The 16,150-nt window shown below is 37.5% G+C and overlaps 5 protein-coding genes and 1 non-coding gene across 6 annotated transcripts; 2 read left to right on the top strand and 4 right to left on the bottom strand.

The window, feature by feature from the left end:
• Positions 1-855: 855 nt before the first annotated feature.
• Positions 856-2,657, bottom strand: LOC103842740 (disease resistance protein CHS1). Its single transcript, XM_009119402.3, has one exon. The coding sequence runs from the start codon at positions 2,301-2,303 to the stop codon at positions 1,041-1,043; it is 1,263 nt and encodes a 420-aa protein (XP_009117650.1). The 5' UTR covers positions 2,304-2,657; the 3' UTR covers positions 856-1,040.
• Positions 2,657-7,739, top strand: LOC103842739 (disease resistance protein RML1B). Its single transcript, XM_033281300.1, is given in 5 exon segments — positions 2,657-3,135; positions 3,490-4,591; positions 4,670-4,972; positions 5,059-6,162; positions 6,242-7,739. Coding segments are annotated over 5 exon segments (3,174 nt in total). The 3' UTR covers positions 6,428-7,739.
• A 218-nt stretch (positions 7,740-7,957) lies between these two features.
• LOC103842790 (disease resistance protein CHS1-like) lies at positions 7,958-8,654 on the top strand. The gene is made up of 2 exons (XM_009119453.1): positions 7,958-8,461; positions 8,616-8,654. Exons 1-2 carry the CDS (start codon positions 7,958-7,960, stop codon positions 8,652-8,654), a joined length of 543 nt encoding a protein of 180 aa, XP_009117701.1.
• LOC103842738 (protein DETOXIFICATION 3) lies at positions 8,374-12,730 on the bottom strand. Its single transcript, XM_033281301.1, has 5 exons — positions 12,433-12,730; positions 11,109-11,653; positions 10,934-11,020; positions 10,743-10,799; positions 8,374-10,670 (listed from the first exon to the last, which is right to left on the bottom strand). Exons 1-5 carry the CDS (start codon positions 12,676-12,678, stop codon positions 10,175-10,177), a joined length of 1,431 nt encoding a protein of 476 aa, XP_033137192.1. The 5' UTR covers positions 12,679-12,730; the 3' UTR covers positions 8,374-10,174.
• Positions 9,321-9,394, bottom strand: TRNAV-AAC. The gene has a single exon. It is a non-coding gene; the product is annotated as a tRNA-Val (tRNA).
• Positions 12,731-14,334: 1,604 nt separating the features above from the next.
• On the bottom strand, positions 14,335-14,972 carry LOC117127842. Its single transcript, XM_033278546.1, has 2 exons — positions 14,932-14,972; positions 14,335-14,749 (listed from the first exon to the last, which is right to left on the bottom strand). The coding sequence occupies exons 1-2, from the start codon at positions 14,970-14,972 to the stop codon at positions 14,335-14,337; spliced, it is 456 nt and encodes a 151-aa protein (XP_033134437.1).
• Between the last annotated feature and the right edge of the window lie 1,178 nt (positions 14,973-16,150).

Here is a 16,150-nt window from a genome sequence, read left to right as displayed (position 1 = left end):
CAGCCCACAGTCTTGTGGGGGTTTTTAATCTCTTTGATTAATTGCCTGAAGACTTCCGATGGGTTCAACGGAGTTTTTACCGAAGCAGATTTACATACAACGCCCTATTTCTCTTGTGCGAAGAGTTTACTCTCTAATCATTTACCGGTGGGCTCACCGGGATCGCCTTCACCACCACTAGCATCAGTCCTCGTGAAGAAGCGAACCGTGCTATCCAATACCTCTTTGTTAAAGAGTGTTTCCCTTCCAAACATTAAATGGAAGTGTCCATCCATATCTATAACCGTCTTGCTATCTTGTGGAGCGGTCCGTTCGGGACCTGAAGATGCAGCGGACTTCGTTTCGACGATACTCCGAGGTGCGGATTGGGTGTTAACGTCACCTTTTCATGTGACTATCTCTCAGCTATCCAACTTTGTTGTGAAAGCCTTATCGACGCATTTAAGCTTGGTCTTGAATTCGCTGTCATCTTCTCATGAAGAACTATCTATTTTATCTGCTTTTGGCATTGTAGTTTATCTTTTTAATCAAAGAGGATGGTACATTCCCTCTTGTTATTGTAACCAAAACAACTGAGTTTGAATGAAAGTAAGCTGTGTTTCAAAAAAAAAAAAAGACTGACAGTCAATTAACATGCTGCTTTGTGTGGATTGGATACTGAGTTTAACCTGAGAAAGAAATGTGTTTGTCAAGTTACTCTTTTATATACAGATTTGGACACTGTCTGTGACCAAAACTATTCTTGATCATGGCTAAGTTATGTGACTCTTTTACAGTGGCTTTGTATTGTCTTGTCTCATCATAAATATCTAGCACCTCTAATTTACACTAAAATCTGTGCTGAAAAAAAAAAACTAATCAAGAGTTTTAATCTACTAGTAACAATAGAAGCAGTTTACAAGAAACACAAAAACAGGTTGAGCTTTTGATACTAACATTTAGAAGTTTTCACATACTCATATTATACATAAAGGAAACAGAGAAAGATAAAACAGAACACTACATGGGACAAGTGTCTCCTCTTACTTCCATTGTGGTTTTTATCTTTGTGATGATGCTTCCACAATATGTTCATCTTCTGATGCTTCCATAATCTTCCAAACTTCCACTGCTTCTTTACTTTGCTTTGCACTGAGTTTAAGAAGTGTAGCTTCCCATTCCTCTTTACCTCTACCAGTTAAAAAAGACCCAAACAGTCTAATGGCCATTGGAAGAAACCCTGCGAGCTGAACCGCACGAACTGAGAGGCGTTCGAACTCAGGAGGAGGGTATGGCTGCCTGAAAGCAAAGCGTGAGAAGAGTTGAAGTGCTTCATCATATCTTAAAGACCCGACTTCGTACACATGATTCACTTCTGACTCCTCAAGAACACTCTTGTCTTGAGTAATTAAAATGATTCTACTTCCTGGAGCAAACCAGTTAGCATACTCTTTGATCCATTGCCCTTGTTCACTGTCCTTCACACCATCAGCTACAAGGAGAACCTTCCTGTGTTTGTTTCTTGCTTCAGTTATCTCATTCCTCTCATGATCTGAACTTGTTACATCTTCTTCCACTTCAATGTTTTCTAGAAGCTTTTGCTTCATGTCTTGGATGTTTTCTACAAAAAGATGTGTATGAAACTCTACAAAGATCTCAGCATAAGCGTACCTCGCAAGCGTTGTCTTTCCCACACCAGCACAACCCCAAATGCCAACAGTACGAACCTCTTTGTCAGAGTCCAAAGCCAACAGCTCATGAAACGCTTTCAAGTGACGATCCATTCCCGCAAGACCTTTAAAGTCACTAGACGCACAAGAGAGAAACATAAGCCTAATGTCATCAGCCACCTGCTTGATCCGGTGCGTTCCGTGAATCACCGCAAGGTTCCTAGAAAGTGAATACTGCGCAGATATGTTCTCCAGCTTGGCGATCACAGTCCTCCACGTCCTGTCTCTCTCCGGAAACAGGTGAGAGACTTCTTCCATATCTAAAGGACGCTTTGTTAAAAAGATTGGTATGACTGTGAGTGAACGCTTCTCTTGAAACTCGAGGATCACAAGGAGCTCTTCAAGGAACCCAACGGAAGAAGCTTCTTCATCAGAGGTCATGACCACTGCAACTTTGGACTCAGTCAAAGCCTCCAATGTTTGTCTATCGATTGGTTTGAAACTCTTCTCCTTCCAGCTTTCAGATTTAAAAGACTTGATGCCATTTCGTGACAAATCATAACCGAAGTCCATGTCAAGAGCTTTCTTACCGCTGAAACTCAAGAACACATCCAACTCTCTTCCAGCCAACAAAAATGAATAAGAAGAAGACATTTGGTTTCTGGTTCACTTTTTTTTTTGGACCACTTCTATCTTTTGTGTCTATGTGTGACAGTATGAATACTAAAGCGAGTCCCATGTGGAGGAAGTAGAGAATGAAGCCACTTAGCGTTGACTTGTAACTGAAAAGTCAGTCAACCATTAGCATAAAATGATACTATATGAGGAAAATATATATTATAAGAGAAATTTTTTTTATAGAATGAAAATTCCACACAAATTTTCTTCCATCAACAATTACTCAGAAATAACCAAAGCTGCTCTCACATCACATTTAAGAAGAAGAACGAAGCCATGGTCCATTATGCATTAACCACCATAGAACAAACCGTTCAACGACTTCAACAATGGCGTCCTCCTCCTCCTCCTCCTCTGTCCCTCGTGTATCCAAGTATGACGTGTTCCTCAGCTTCAGAGGAGAAGACACTCGCAAAACCATCGTCAGCCACCTATACGCAGCACTTGATAGCAGAGGGATTGTTACATTCAAAGACGACCAAAGACTTGAGAAAGGAGACCACATTTCCGACCAACTCCACATAGCTCTCAAGGGTTCCAGCTTCGCGGTTGTGGTTCTCTCCGAGAACTACGCTACCTCGAGGTGGTGCTTAATGGAACTTCAGTTGATAATGGAGTATATGAAGGAGGGAACACTTGAAGTCTTCCCTGTCTTCTATGGAGTTGATCCTTCCACCGTCAGGCATCAGCTAGGGAGTTTCTCTTTAGAACGGTACAAGGGTCGTCCAGAAATGGTGCACAAAGTTCACAAGTGGAGAGAAGCTCTTCACCTAATAGCTAACCTTTCAGGCCTGGATTCAAGACATTGGTAAGCTCTTCTTACCATATATAGTTACAAAAATACTGTATATATACTTACCTCTTTTCTTTAGAAATATATTTTCTAGTGTTTTCACACATAATAAAAAAACACATTAAATTATTATTTTAAATCATTCATTTTCTGTAATTATTAATTTACAATAATTTTTAACTAATAGTAATTCAATAAACTTCTTAATATTTTTGAAGTTTACGATTTACGCATAAGAAACATAAAACATCTATATTTGTGAAACAATTTTTTTTGTTCTAAAACATCTATCTTAGTAGAAAGAGGGAGTATATCTTTGTAAGTATTTGAAAATTGAAGTTGCATCAGTGTGTATTCATTTTGTGTTAGCGTTGATGAGGCTGTTATGGTTGGAGAAATTGCCAGAGACATATCAAGACGTGTGACACTGATGCAGAAAATAGACTCAGGCAATATTGTTGGGATGAAAGCTCACATGGAAGGTCTTAATCATCTACTGGATCTTGAGTCCAATGAGGTTGTAGTGTTAGGAATCTGGGGAATGGGAGGGATTGGGAAAACCTCAATAGCCAAGTGTCTCTATGACCAGATCTCACCTAGATTTAGAGCTCGTTGTTTCATAGAAAACATCAAGAGTGTTAGTAAAGAGCATGACCATGATCTAAAGCATTTTCAGAAAGAAATGCTCTGCAGTATCCTCTCTGATGATATTAGCTTATGGAGCGTGGAAGCTGGATGTCAAGAGATAAAGAAGTGGCTTGGGCACTAAAAGGTTTTTCTTGTGCTTGATGGTGTGGATAAAGTGGCGCAGGTACACGCCTTGGCCAAAGAGAAAAACTGGTTTGGTCCAGGGAGCCGAATCATCATAACAACTAGAGATATGGGCTTGCTGAACACCTGTGGAGTAGAAAACGTTTATGAGGTTAATTGCTTGAATGATAAGGATGCTCTCAAGATGTTTAAACAGATTGCTTTTGAAGGACCTCCTCCTTGTGATGGTTTTGAACAACTCTCAATCCGAGCTACTCGGCTTTCTCACGGTCTTCCTTCTGCTATCCAAGCCCATGCATTGTTTCTCCGTGGAAGGACGGCTGCTCCTGAGGTGTGGGAGGAAGCTTTAACTGCACTTGAAAGCAGCCTTGACGAGAATACAATGGAAATCTTGAAAATTAGCTACGAGGGATTACCAAAACCACACCAGAATGTGTTCCTTCATGTTGCTTGTCTCTTCAACGGAGACACTCTCCAGCGTATCAATTCCCTTCTCCATGGACCCATACCTCAGAGCAGCCTGTGGATAAGAGTTTTAGCTGAGAAGTCTCTCATCAAAATATCAACTAACGGATCTGTAATCATGCATAAGTTGGTTGAACAAATGGCAAGAGAAATGATCCGTGACGACACTTCTTTGGCTAGAAAATTCCTCAGAGATCCTCAGGATATTTGCTATGCACTGACTAATTTCAGAGATGTAAGCATTAATAGACAATTCTTTGACCTGTTCTAACCTGACCTAGGTGTTTTTTTTTGCTTGTCTTGATATCATCAGGGAGGTGAACAAACTGAATGCATGTCCCTACACTCGTGTAACCTGGCCTGTGCATTTTCCATGAAGGCCAGTGTCGTTGGCCATATGCATAATCTCAAGTTTCTCAAAGTCTACAAGCATGTAGATTCCAGAGAGTCAAAGCTGCAACTCATTCCAGACCAACATCTCTTGCCTCCTAGCCTACGGCTATTCCATTGGGATGCATTCCCCTTGAGAACCCTGCCTTCTGATGCTGATCCATATTTTCTTGTTGAACTCAATCTGCGTCACAGTGATTTAAGAACACTCTGGAGCGGAACACCGGTAATCTTTCTCTTTCATTCTGCAGCTAATTAATTAATGTCTGTGTGATTCTGATCCAACCTTTGTTGTAATTGTATCTTGCTTAGATGTTGGAGAGTTTGAAGAGACTAGATGTAACAGGATCTAAGCATCTCAAGCAACTTCCAGATCTTTCACGTATCACTAGTCTTGACGAACTGGCTTTGGAACACTGCACAAGATTAAAAGGCATTCCGGAGTCTATTGGGAAAAGGTCTACACTAAAGAAGCTTAAGTTATCTTACTATGGAGGCCTTAGAAGTGCCTTGAAGTTTTTTATACGGAAACCTACAATGCAGCAACACATTGGATTGGAGTTTCCAGACGCAAAAGTGAAGATGGATGCACTTATAAACATATCCATTGGTGGAGACATAAGTTTTGAGTTCTGTTCAAAATTTAGAGGAACTGCTGAATATGTTTCTTTTAACTCTGATCAACAGATCCCTGTCACATCTTCAATGAATCTGCAGCAATCACCATGGCTCATCTCAGAGTGCAACAGATTCAACTCCCTCAGCATCATGAGGTTCAGCCACAAAGAAAACAGTGAATCTTTCTCCTTTGACAGCTTTCCAGATTTTCCTGATCTTAAAGAGCTAAAGCTAGTGAACTTAAACATCCGGAAGATTCCATCTGGGGTTCATGGGATCCATAAGTTGGAGTTCATAGAGAAGCTGGACCTCAGTGGGAATGATTTTGAGAACTTACCAGAAGCTATGGTTAGTCTCACCCGGTTGAAAACTCTCTGGCTTAGAAACTGCTTCAAGCTCAAGGAGTTGCCAAAGCTAACACAGGTGCAGACACTGACTCTTACCAACTGTAGGAACCTCAGATCACTGGTGAAACTATCTGAAACAAGTGAGGAACAAGGAAGATACTGTTTGCTTGAGCTTTGCCTTGAAAACTGCAACAATGTTGAGTTTTTGTCAGACCAGCTCGTCTATTTCATTAAGTTGACAAATTTAGATCTCAGCGGCCATGAGTTTGTTGCATTGCCATCAAGCATCAGAGATCTTACCTCACTGGTAACTCTTTGCCTTAATAACTGCAAGAATCTCAGATCAGTGGAAAAACTCCCACTGAGTCTGCAGTTTCTTGATGCACACGGATGTGATTCCCTTGAAGAAGCTGATTCTGTAGAACATTTTAGGGACAAACCAAACGAAGAGGTGAATATTTATACTCTGGATCCAGTCTCTAGCATGATTTATGTAGTTCTTTTTTGAAACAATCTCCTTTCTTTTATAGGTACAACAAAGAACCTTTTTCAAAGAAACTGATATGCCCTTTTATGTACTGAATCATCAAGCCACAAGGATCTGCTATATCATCCACCTTCTCAAGAATACAACTGCACTCATGTTTATAGGCATTCCTATCTGCATCACGCTAGTCGCTGTTCTAGTTGCTTCTCTTCTACGTGTTTTCAAGTGAACTTCAAGGCTCAAAACTAATGTGTAACCGCTAAGTAATAGTGTTATACATTATTTTGCAGAGAGCGCGACTGTGATCAGTTTCACCACACTTCCTACAGGTTCTTTCTCTTCACCCTATGACACCTTGTTTCATGAACAATCAATTTGATGTTGAAAACTTTCAATAACGATTAATGATATTAATAACAATCACATCAGTGCATGTTCGGTATCAGCTGAAGTTAGCTTAGATCTACCTTGAATTCACCTTTTGACAACATCCTTGTCTTCTTTGGCCTGTAATTGGAGGTGTTAGGATTAGAGATCCAAGTGTGTATGCCTCTGGTGCATGTGTCATGTAATCTCCAGCTGGATGTAATCATGTATAGAGGCTGACTTTGGTTGTGGTTCAACTATTAAAATAACACATGTGTTTATAGTTAGCATACAATATCAAATATTAACATTCAATATAAACTAAAATGTCACATACCTATGGTCAGTACCATACTTTATCTACTACACATAGATTTTTCTTAAATTTCTTCAGATTTTCGAATGTACCTAACATAATTTCCTAATAAAATGAGTGGAAAGAGAATATAATAGCTGCAGACCTACATCTAAATAGTGACCTAAGATTGTACATCAAAAAATCATGCCAAATCAAATTCATCTCTCCTTTTCATGTTACAGGAATGGGAACACAATTATCTACAGTGGATGGGGATTGTTTCTGGTAGTTATCTAATCTCTCATCGATTTGGGTATATTGACCCAATTCACTCTAAAAATAATTGATTGTTTGTTAAAAAGAATGTCAACATTTTGTCATCTTCCTTTTACAAAAGTAATCATTTTGTTCTTTATGTTTATTTTTTTCTTCCATAAAAGGTTTTATAATAGCTTTATACAAAGTCACCGGCAGAGGAAGACAACCTCGATCACGAGCGATGGAGGATTAAAAGATAATGTATGAAGTTCAGAACAGTTTGACCTTAATCTTAAATTTAAACTTGAAATTTAATTATTTTAAAATCTTAACCTCAAACACTATCTTAAATCTACACCCTAAACCCAAAAATTAAATCTTACATACAAAGTCATAAATCTAATATTTCAAACTTATAATATAAATTTTATATTTAGACTCTAAGAATATTCTAAAACTCAAACCATATACTTAATTCTAAATCTTAACCCTAAACCACCTAATTCATATTAACCTACATCATAAATTAAATTACAAATTTTAAAAATTTAAATTGTACTCTAAATTCTAACACATACACTATAACTATGAACTTTAAATACAAAATCTAAATTCTAAACTTAATCATACACATACACTATAAACGCCAAACACCAAATCCTATTCTTCCAATTTATACTCAAACTCTAAATCTTTTTTAATAATTCTTAGAAATTTTTTTAAAAGAAAATCATAAGTATATATCATAATTGACATTTTGCAATTACAACTTGTAATTACTGAAATTAATCATCATTTGATCTTCGTACATTAGTCATTGTAAACATATAAAATGATATGTTAACAAGTTTCATACACATCTTTTTTCTAGAAAACATTGAAGTGGAAGAAGATCTAACAAGTTCAGATCATGAGAGGAATGAGATAACTGAAGCAAGAAACAAACACAGGAAAGTTCTCCATGTAGCTGATGGTGTGAAGGACGGTGAAGAAGGGCAATGGATCAAAGAGTATGCTAACTGGTTTGCTCCAGGAAGTAGAATCATTTTAATTACTCAAGACAAGAGTGTTCTTGAGGAGTCAGAAGTGAATCATGTGTACGAAGTCGGGTCTTTAAGATATGATGAAGCACTTCAACTCTTCTCACGCTTTGCTTTCAGGCAGCCATACCCTCCTCCTGAGTTCGAACGCCTCTCAGTTCGTGCGGTTCAGCTCGCAGGGTTTCTTCCAATGGCCATTAGACTGTTTGGGTCTTTTTTAACTGGTAGAGGTAAAGAGGAATGGGAAGCTACATTTCTTAAACTCAGTGCAAAGCAAAGCAAAGATAAAACCACAATGGAAGTAAGAGGAGGCACTTGTACCATTTTTTGTTCTGTTTTATTGTTCTCTGTTTCCTTTGTATAATATGTATGTGAGAACTTCTAAATGCTAGTATCAAAAGATTTTCTACTGTTATTAGTAGATTAATCCTCTGATTAGTTCCTTTTTTTTTCAGCACAGGTTTCAGTGTAAACTAGAGGTGCTAGATTTGTAAGAGACAAGGCGATACAACTGTGTAAAAGAGTCACAACGTAGTCATGATCAACACTCGCTTTCTTCACAGATAATATGTATGTAAAGAAGCAACTCAGGGTGCCAACACTTGGAATTATGACGAATATTCTAGTTGATTATGAAGAGTAACTCCACACAAAACATATTTTTCTCTCTCTCTCAGCAAACAAACGCATGTAATTGTCAGTCTAATCTTTGGCTTCTGTTACAGAAGCGTGAGCATCTAAGTCGTTGTAGTATAGTGGTAAGAGCATCCCCATTAGTGAACCCCATGAAAGGGGTTCACAAAACATTTTTTTATTATTTTTTTTAGTTGATTTTTGTTTTTAAAAAAAAAAAAAAAAAAAAAAAATATTTTTTCGGACCAGTCGCGGGCCGCCACGTGCCGTGGGGTCCGCGCTACAGTGATGAACCAGGTTCACTGGAAAGGGGTGGAGAGAGACAGGTTCATCACTATTCCTTATTTTAATATTTTTTTTTTTTTGGGAATGTGTGTGAACCCCCCTATAAGTTCACTAATGGGGATGCTCTAAGTATTCCCGCCTGTCACGCGGGTGACCCGGGTTCGATCCCCGGCAACGGCGAATTTTTTTGTTACATTTTAAGAAATTGAAATGTTTTCATGAAAATGAACAAAAGATTATAATGGCTTCGCCCGGGTTCGAACCGGAGACCTTCAGTGTGTTAGACTGACGTGATAACCAACTACACCACGGAACCTTTGTGCTTGCATTGGGAACAAAGAGCTTTGATAATTTCGATGTCTAAGAAATCTTTAGATGTTTGGTCCGTAGAGTCATGTAAGCTGCTCTGTCTATTAAGCCATCTCGACTGCTCTGATCTTCTGTAAAAATCATGATTTGATAGTCTAAGTTTCAGCTGGTTGATAGGTGTATTTTGTTACCCGGACTTTTTAACAAAAAAAGAATCTACATACCAAATCAGTCTCTAAGATTGGGGTGGTTTAACTAAATCGGTTCAAACCGGCTAATGTATATCTGACAATAGCAAAAGAATAGGATAAAAACTGGGGGGTTTAAGATCACCAAAGTAGAAAGCAACATGTGTCTTTATACCAACAAATCATTTGAGTTTCAAACTGAATAACAAAAGGCTTTGGATGGGGCATCTTTGAACATTACAATCAACTCCTTAGCAGAAGATGCTCTTCTCAGAACTGATCATTCTGTTTGGGTCGAAAAGCGCCTTGCTGCACAGGGAATTATTCCCATATGGAACCAATAATGTAAGGAATGGAAATTTGAACGATATGTAAAGAACATGAATAATCCAACACTCGTGAGGTTTTTTATTAACTTGTTTATAATAAAAATATTACACCAAAATTGAAGAAAAGCAAAGTCTTGCTATCTCTCAAAATGTAGTAATTAATTAAAAAACATTCTTCGTTATGCTAATCCATTTTCAGTAGAGATTATTCTCTTCCTTGCCTTCTCAGCCTGCAAATTATATATAGATTCCATTTACTTTAAAGCATTATTAAAAAAAAACACAGAATGTGATATAGATCAAGCTGAAATGTCTTTGCACCTGTTCCTTCCAATTCATGGAAGATGTGACTATAGCCAGAACAGTTGCTTGCACAGAGGATCCAACCAAAACACCGCACCACAATCCTTTCCCGTTAAACCCACGTCTGAAAGCTAAGTAAAGTCCAACGGGAGCTCCTACGAGATAATAGGCCACCACGTTGTTCCAAGCTCCAATGTGTTGCCACCCACTTCCCCTAGCAACACCGTTAAGAACTGCAGTAAATCCATCGAGAATGAAGGAAAGACATAGCAGAGGAGATAGCTCCGCAACATAGTCCACTACTTCGTTGCTGTTGCTGAATGCGTATCCTATGATGTTCCGGCAGGTGAAGAGAAGTGTGCTAAAGAAAACTGACTCCATCAGCCAGAAACAAAGCCCTGCCAATACTGATACCCTAGCAACTTCAGGACTCCCAGCTCCCAAATTGTTTGACACGCGTGTGCTACAAGAAACCAATCCATGGTTGAGGTGAGGAGGTTAAAGATGTTTTGAGTTAAAAATTCAGATCATATACCTCACAGCTGCCGCAACTCCAGATGAAACTACATAGTGCAAAGTTTCTGTTGTAAGGCTGACATAGTAACATGACATGAAACAGCCCAATAAAATTATATAAAATATACTTTTTATCAAAGTTCTTAATAAATGTTAACTGCTTAAAAAAAACTTTGTCAATCAATTGAAGTATGTGAATATTTTACTTACCATATTGAAAGCACAGAGGTCTCGAGTTTAGGGTTTGGGAGTAGTCCTGAGGAGAGTACGAGCAGCTCAAATAGCCACCATTCTAGGCTATTATACATATAAAAAAGACGAAAATTGAAAGTGAGAGAGGACTAGATGCAGACCCTGACCCATCAATAAAGTTAAATTGACTTACCACACCATTGCTGCTGATGGGACCCCGAAATGGAAGAACTGTTTCACACAAGGCACGAAATCATCGGATACAAAGGAGCGAGTCTTCTCACAAGAGGTGGAGAATCTCACGTAGCATGCGAGTATCACAGCGTAAAACCAGAAAGACACACTCATAGCCAAAGCAGCTCCATTGCTTCCAAGACCAAACACGGAAACCAAACTCCAGCAAACTGGGATGTGGAACAAAAGGGTGGTTAGGGCACAATAGAGGAGAGGAACAACCAACCCTTGCGTCAGCAGAAACCGAGTTACTGGTATGACAATAGCATATCCGAACAAAGCCGGTATGAGCCAAACGGCGTAGGAGCCAGCGACTCTGGAGATGTCAGGGTCTTGTCCAAGAGAGATCAGAAGCTTTTCCATGTAAATCCAAATAATTGATATGAGGATACAGATTGGGATATTGGTGGCAATGGCGGAGTATGTGTAGGTTCCGAGTTTCTCGTATTCTTTGGCTCCATAAGCTTGGCCACAAAGTGTATCTAATGCACCCACTAATCCAAACTGCACAAAGAGTTTTCAATATCTTAGAGTCAGTTTGAAGAGGACGGAGTCCAGTGCCGTGTCTAGGTGTTGGGAGGCGGGTAAGGCTAAAAGTTAAAAAAAATGTTTCCATATTTTTATTTATTTATTTATTTTTTTTTTGAAACACATTCGATTGATAAAGAAATTAGTTGGGAGCAGTAAAAAGGCATCACCAACAACCAAAGGTTCAGGAGCTTTCAAAGCATCCTTTGAAACACATATTTCGATTGATAAAGAAATAAAAATGTTTCCATATTTTTATTTATAGTAACATTTATTTCATAGAACCTTACAAAATGATATATTCAGTATTTATAAATCCAAATGAAGAACCAAACATGATATTTCTTATAAGAATATAAATTATATAGTTTACTAAAAAAATTCAGAAACATAAAAACGTCTAAAATTATCTATGCTAATTTTGTAATTATTTAATCAAATATATTATATATGTTAATTTAAATAGGCTAAAGGTGGAGCTAAAAGTGTATTATTACAATATCAGACATTAATTTGTAGAGATGCGCTAATACTTTTATGATACAAACAAGAATAAAAATACTAATTTCAGGAATAGATACGAAAGTTGAAATTCGTAAATTCTATAATAGCGTGAAGTACTGAAATATATCTTAATAGTATAAATAAATTTATAGTGAGAAATTCTGCATATACTTAAGACAAATAGAAAATCGAATAGTTATTACCATAATCTAAATAGAGTATTAAAATAGAAAGTCTTGCATAGTTATTACCATAATACTGAAACCGGAGACATTTGTGAAGGAGGTGGCAAGAGCGACGCCGGAGAGCTGAAGCTCGCCTTTGTGGCCGGCGATCATAACTGATATAACAGGCAATAGGTATTGAGCAATGGTCACGGTGGCCATAGGAGCAGCTAAGCGGCCCACTTTCTTTAGCTCGTCGGTGAGCTGACCTCTTTGCCATGTCGTTTTAACGGGAACTAACTCCTCCTCTCTCAGAAGAAATGGCTCTTCCATTGTAGTGTTCCAAGTTTTCAAGAATGAAATGGAATCTTTATAGACAGAAAGAAACCAATATCAATGAAGAAATTTCTTTGCAAATCGTGGAAGTATATTATTATTATTATTATTATTAATTTACTTGACTTTCGAGTAACAAAATATTATAAATTTTCCACGAGGATCCTGGTGTGATCTTCGTATCATCAAATAGTATATAATAAAGAGAAATTATAATGTATTAACGGAGGCGAGAGGATGGCGGGGGAGACCAAATTGTATTTATGAATCACCAGATCAATGAATTTTCTATAATATGGAGAGTCACGTTGGTAAACCTTCGGTTGGATGATATAAGGATCGTCGGATCTGTGAACTTTCAATCGCATAGACTGCCAGTGGACTTTTGGTAGTATATACGTGGATGGTCGGATTGGTAGGCTTTTGATCGTATGGACCGATAGATCAGTGTTGGACATTTGGTTGTATGATATCTGAACTCTCTGGTCAACGGACCGTGTGATCAGTGGTACCTACCGTCAGTTCACTGGACCTTCGATTGTATGGACTATGGCATCATCGGATCTTTAATGGTAAACGTGATATTGCTAAACAAAAAAATATATTAAGTATCGTAGAATATGTTAAGTTAATAGAAGTGCCAAAATACTAAAGAATTAACTAAGTAATGAAAAGGTAAAACGGTTTGGCATATTGCTAGTATGAAATTGTATTATTGGTTCGTTAATTATACTGTGTTCCAAAAATGTGTGTGTGATATCGAGCGTTTTTACTGGGTAAATCAATAATCATGCCTCTTTGATGTAAATGATCATAATTAGTTGTATGATAATGAACATGAGGCGGCTATAAAACCATCAAAACATGAATATTTCGACTTAAAGACTTTCTGTGTTTTGTAATAACAAAATTGTAGCTTTATTGTACTTTTGTGAAGGGTTGTTCACGGGTTGACGCCCTATCAGAACTATCATATATCACCAAATTCACAGAGACTTTGATCATAGTTCCATTTCCCCTTCGTATGAAAATTTGAATACTATTTCCACACCAATATGAAAGTTCAAATTCTAATTCCACATATATACGATATTTTTGGTTGATCTGGTACAACCGATATTAAACCGTACTTAAACCGTTTAGGACAAAAAAAAACTAATTATAAATCCGATTCAGTCTCAAAATCATTGTCCTGACCCGACCCATTTAAACCATTAAAATCCCAAAATCGTAAACCAAAAATTGAATTGGGGAAATTCAGAAATTGAAGAGAAGGATGAATAATGTCTATGGATATTCAAGTGGATCATCAATGGTGTCAGAAATGAGGCTCGACGGTGAAATTGTTTCTCTCCATCTCCTCTTCGTCATCAGATCCATCACGAAGAGATGGGTTCGACTGAGCACTAGCACCATTCATTGGTTTCGACTATAAGCAAACAATCCCTTCGCAGTCGATGTCAAATTTCATCTGGAGGTTTCGTCAATTTCACTCCTTTGAATCTAGGGTTCCAAAAGGGGAAGATATAAAAAAATGAGATTTTGTTCCTGGTAAAAAAGGGTTTAAATCAGGTCAAAATTAGTCAAAACCCGATTTAAGTTAGATCATTTTGGTTTTTTTTTTTTTTGTCACAAAACACATGCATTCATAAATTAGTTTGGTGGGGGCATTAAGGAAGCCACAACCACCCCTTGTTCATACAAACTTAAAGCATTTTTGGCTAACATATCAGCCTCACCATTTCTCTCTCGCGACAACCAAGCAAAACTAAACACATCAAAAGCGTTAGAAAGAATGTGGATATCCTCCACCACTCCGTAGATCTCCAACAGAGGGTCCTTGCCGATGATGGCATTAATCAGCAATCGTGAGTCTGACTCAAATCTCACGTCCTTTACACCCAGCCTACAGCACGTCATCATCGCTTCCTTCATGGCAAGGGCTTCAGCAACGAGCGCTGATGGGGTGAAGGAGATTCCTAGCTTCAACAGATTCCTCTGTTCTCGGGTCACCACGACCCAGCCAAGCCCCGCACTCTTGGTTACCGCCGACCACGCAGCATCAGACCTTCGAAACAAGTAATTGGTATAATTGGTAAATAGTAGACCCTTGTTAACCCACGTTTGTGTGGAAACATAATTAGAACTTCGAATATATGTGAAATTAGAATTCGAACTTTCATATGGTGTGGAAATAAGATTCGAACTTTCATTTGATGGGAAAATTTTGTATTCTCAAACAAAATCTACTCTTTGTAACTCATGTGTCTAACCATCAATTTAGTAGTCATTTCGATTTATTTAGGTCTTAGGTGGGGGTATTAGATTTAGAAATTTGATAGAATTTGAAGGAATTATAGTTTCCATTAAATTCTAGTGTTACTCAATTGTGTATTTTATCAATTCTTTCAAATTCTAGTGTTAATCAATTATATCTTTTATCAATTCATTTAAATTATAGTGTTATTCAATATTTGGTAAATTTAATAGAAATGTTATTTGAAAGGAATTTAATGGAAAATGTAATGGAAAAATGCAAAGGATCAATTCCTTAATTTTATGATGGGATTTGGTTGTTTAGAAAACACAAATAATTGCATTTATCTCTCTCTCTTATTTTCAAAGAACGGAGACTATCAATGTGGATAAAATCGTTCATCATCAGGCATCATCCTTAGCATGCAACCGTGGCATCAACCTTGTCAACCGAACCGCATGTTCGTGAACCGCTTGTCAACCATGTAGTCACATTTCTCTTTTGTCATCCAGATTAGTACGTAACAATTTTTTCAAAAAGCATTTTGTTTGATCTCTCCTATAAATTCCAATCAAGCACAATCAAGTACGCCCAATCTAGAAGTGAAAGATCATCATTTTTGTAGCACATATGATAATCTTCTTTTCTTTCCGGAGATAAACAAAAATTTATCCATTCCGGATTATCTGATTTTTACAGGAGTTATAGAATATTAGACAAAATTTGATTTTTACTACTTTAGCGAAACTATAATTTATTTCGTAATCTCACTTTATTTTGGAATTGGGATTAGATTTAAGAAGCACTTTTTGTGATTGAAAAAAGGAAAACAAAAAGAAAAATCCTAATCATGCTTGGAATGCGTATTTTGGCTTATGCAATCTTTTTTTTGAAAGAATTTTAAATTTTATTCACTTCAAAAAACATTTGTACAACCTAATGCTATTTTTGTACAAAAAGAGACCCCTATGGAATTGTTTTTAAGAAGAAAATTAGAAGATTATCTACTTCCAAACCATATCTCCATGGCCTTCTCATATTTGTTTCCCCCTTTCTTTCTCAAAGAAGAGATTCTATTGCGAACTGACTTATCCAGAAATAGTAGCAGACGAGCTACAGACTGTGGAGACTCTCCAACTCTGCGTTTATTCCTCTCGAACCAGAGTGCATACACTGTTGCTTGGAAACAATAGCGTAGGAGAAAGGTAGATA

Source organism: Brassica rapa, chromosome A09 (genome assembly GCF_000309985.2).
Source record: "Brassica rapa cultivar Chiifu-401-42 chromosome A09, CAAS_Brap_v3.01, whole genome shotgun sequence".
Classification (NCBI taxonomy): Eukaryota; Viridiplantae; Streptophyta; class Magnoliopsida; order Brassicales; family Brassicaceae; genus Brassica; species Brassica rapa.
The sequence above is the reverse complement of the archived record's forward strand: the minus strand, read 5'-3'. Positions and strand labels throughout refer to the sequence as shown.

Excerpts from the sequence above, each read along its gene's own strand:
- LOC103842790 (XM_009119453.1), top strand. The coding sequence starts at position 7,958 with ATGTTAACAAGTTTCATACACATCTTTTTTCTAGAAAACATTGAAGTG. Across the intron at positions 8,462-8,615 it reads AAGATAAAACCACAATGGAA|CACAGGTTTCAGTGTAAACT; the intron begins GTAAGAGGAGGC and ends TTTTTTTTTCAG.
- LOC103842738 (XM_033281301.1), bottom strand. The coding sequence starts at position 12,678 with ATGGAAGAGCCATTTCTTCTGAGAGAGGAGGAGTTAGTTCCCGTTAAA. Across the intron at positions 11,654-12,432 it reads TCTCCGGTTTCAGTATTATG|TTTGGATTAGTGGGTGCATT; the intron begins GTAATAACTATG and ends CTCTTTGTGCAG. Across the intron at positions 10,671-10,742 it reads GGAGTTGCGGCAGCTGTGAG|CACACGCGTGTCAAACAATT; the intron begins GTATATGATCTG and ends GGTTTCTTGTAG.
- LOC117127842 (XM_033278546.1), bottom strand. The coding sequence starts at position 14,972 with ATGACTACTAAATTGATGGTTAGACACATGAGTTACAAAGA. Across the intron at positions 14,750-14,931 it reads AGACACATGAGTTACAAAGA|GTCTGATGCTGCGTGGTCGG; the intron begins GTAGATTTTGTT and ends CTTGTTTCGAAG.
- LOC103842740 (XM_009119402.3), bottom strand. The coding sequence starts at position 2,303 with ATGTCTTCTTCTTATTCATTTTTGTTGGCTGGAAGAGAGTTGGATGTG.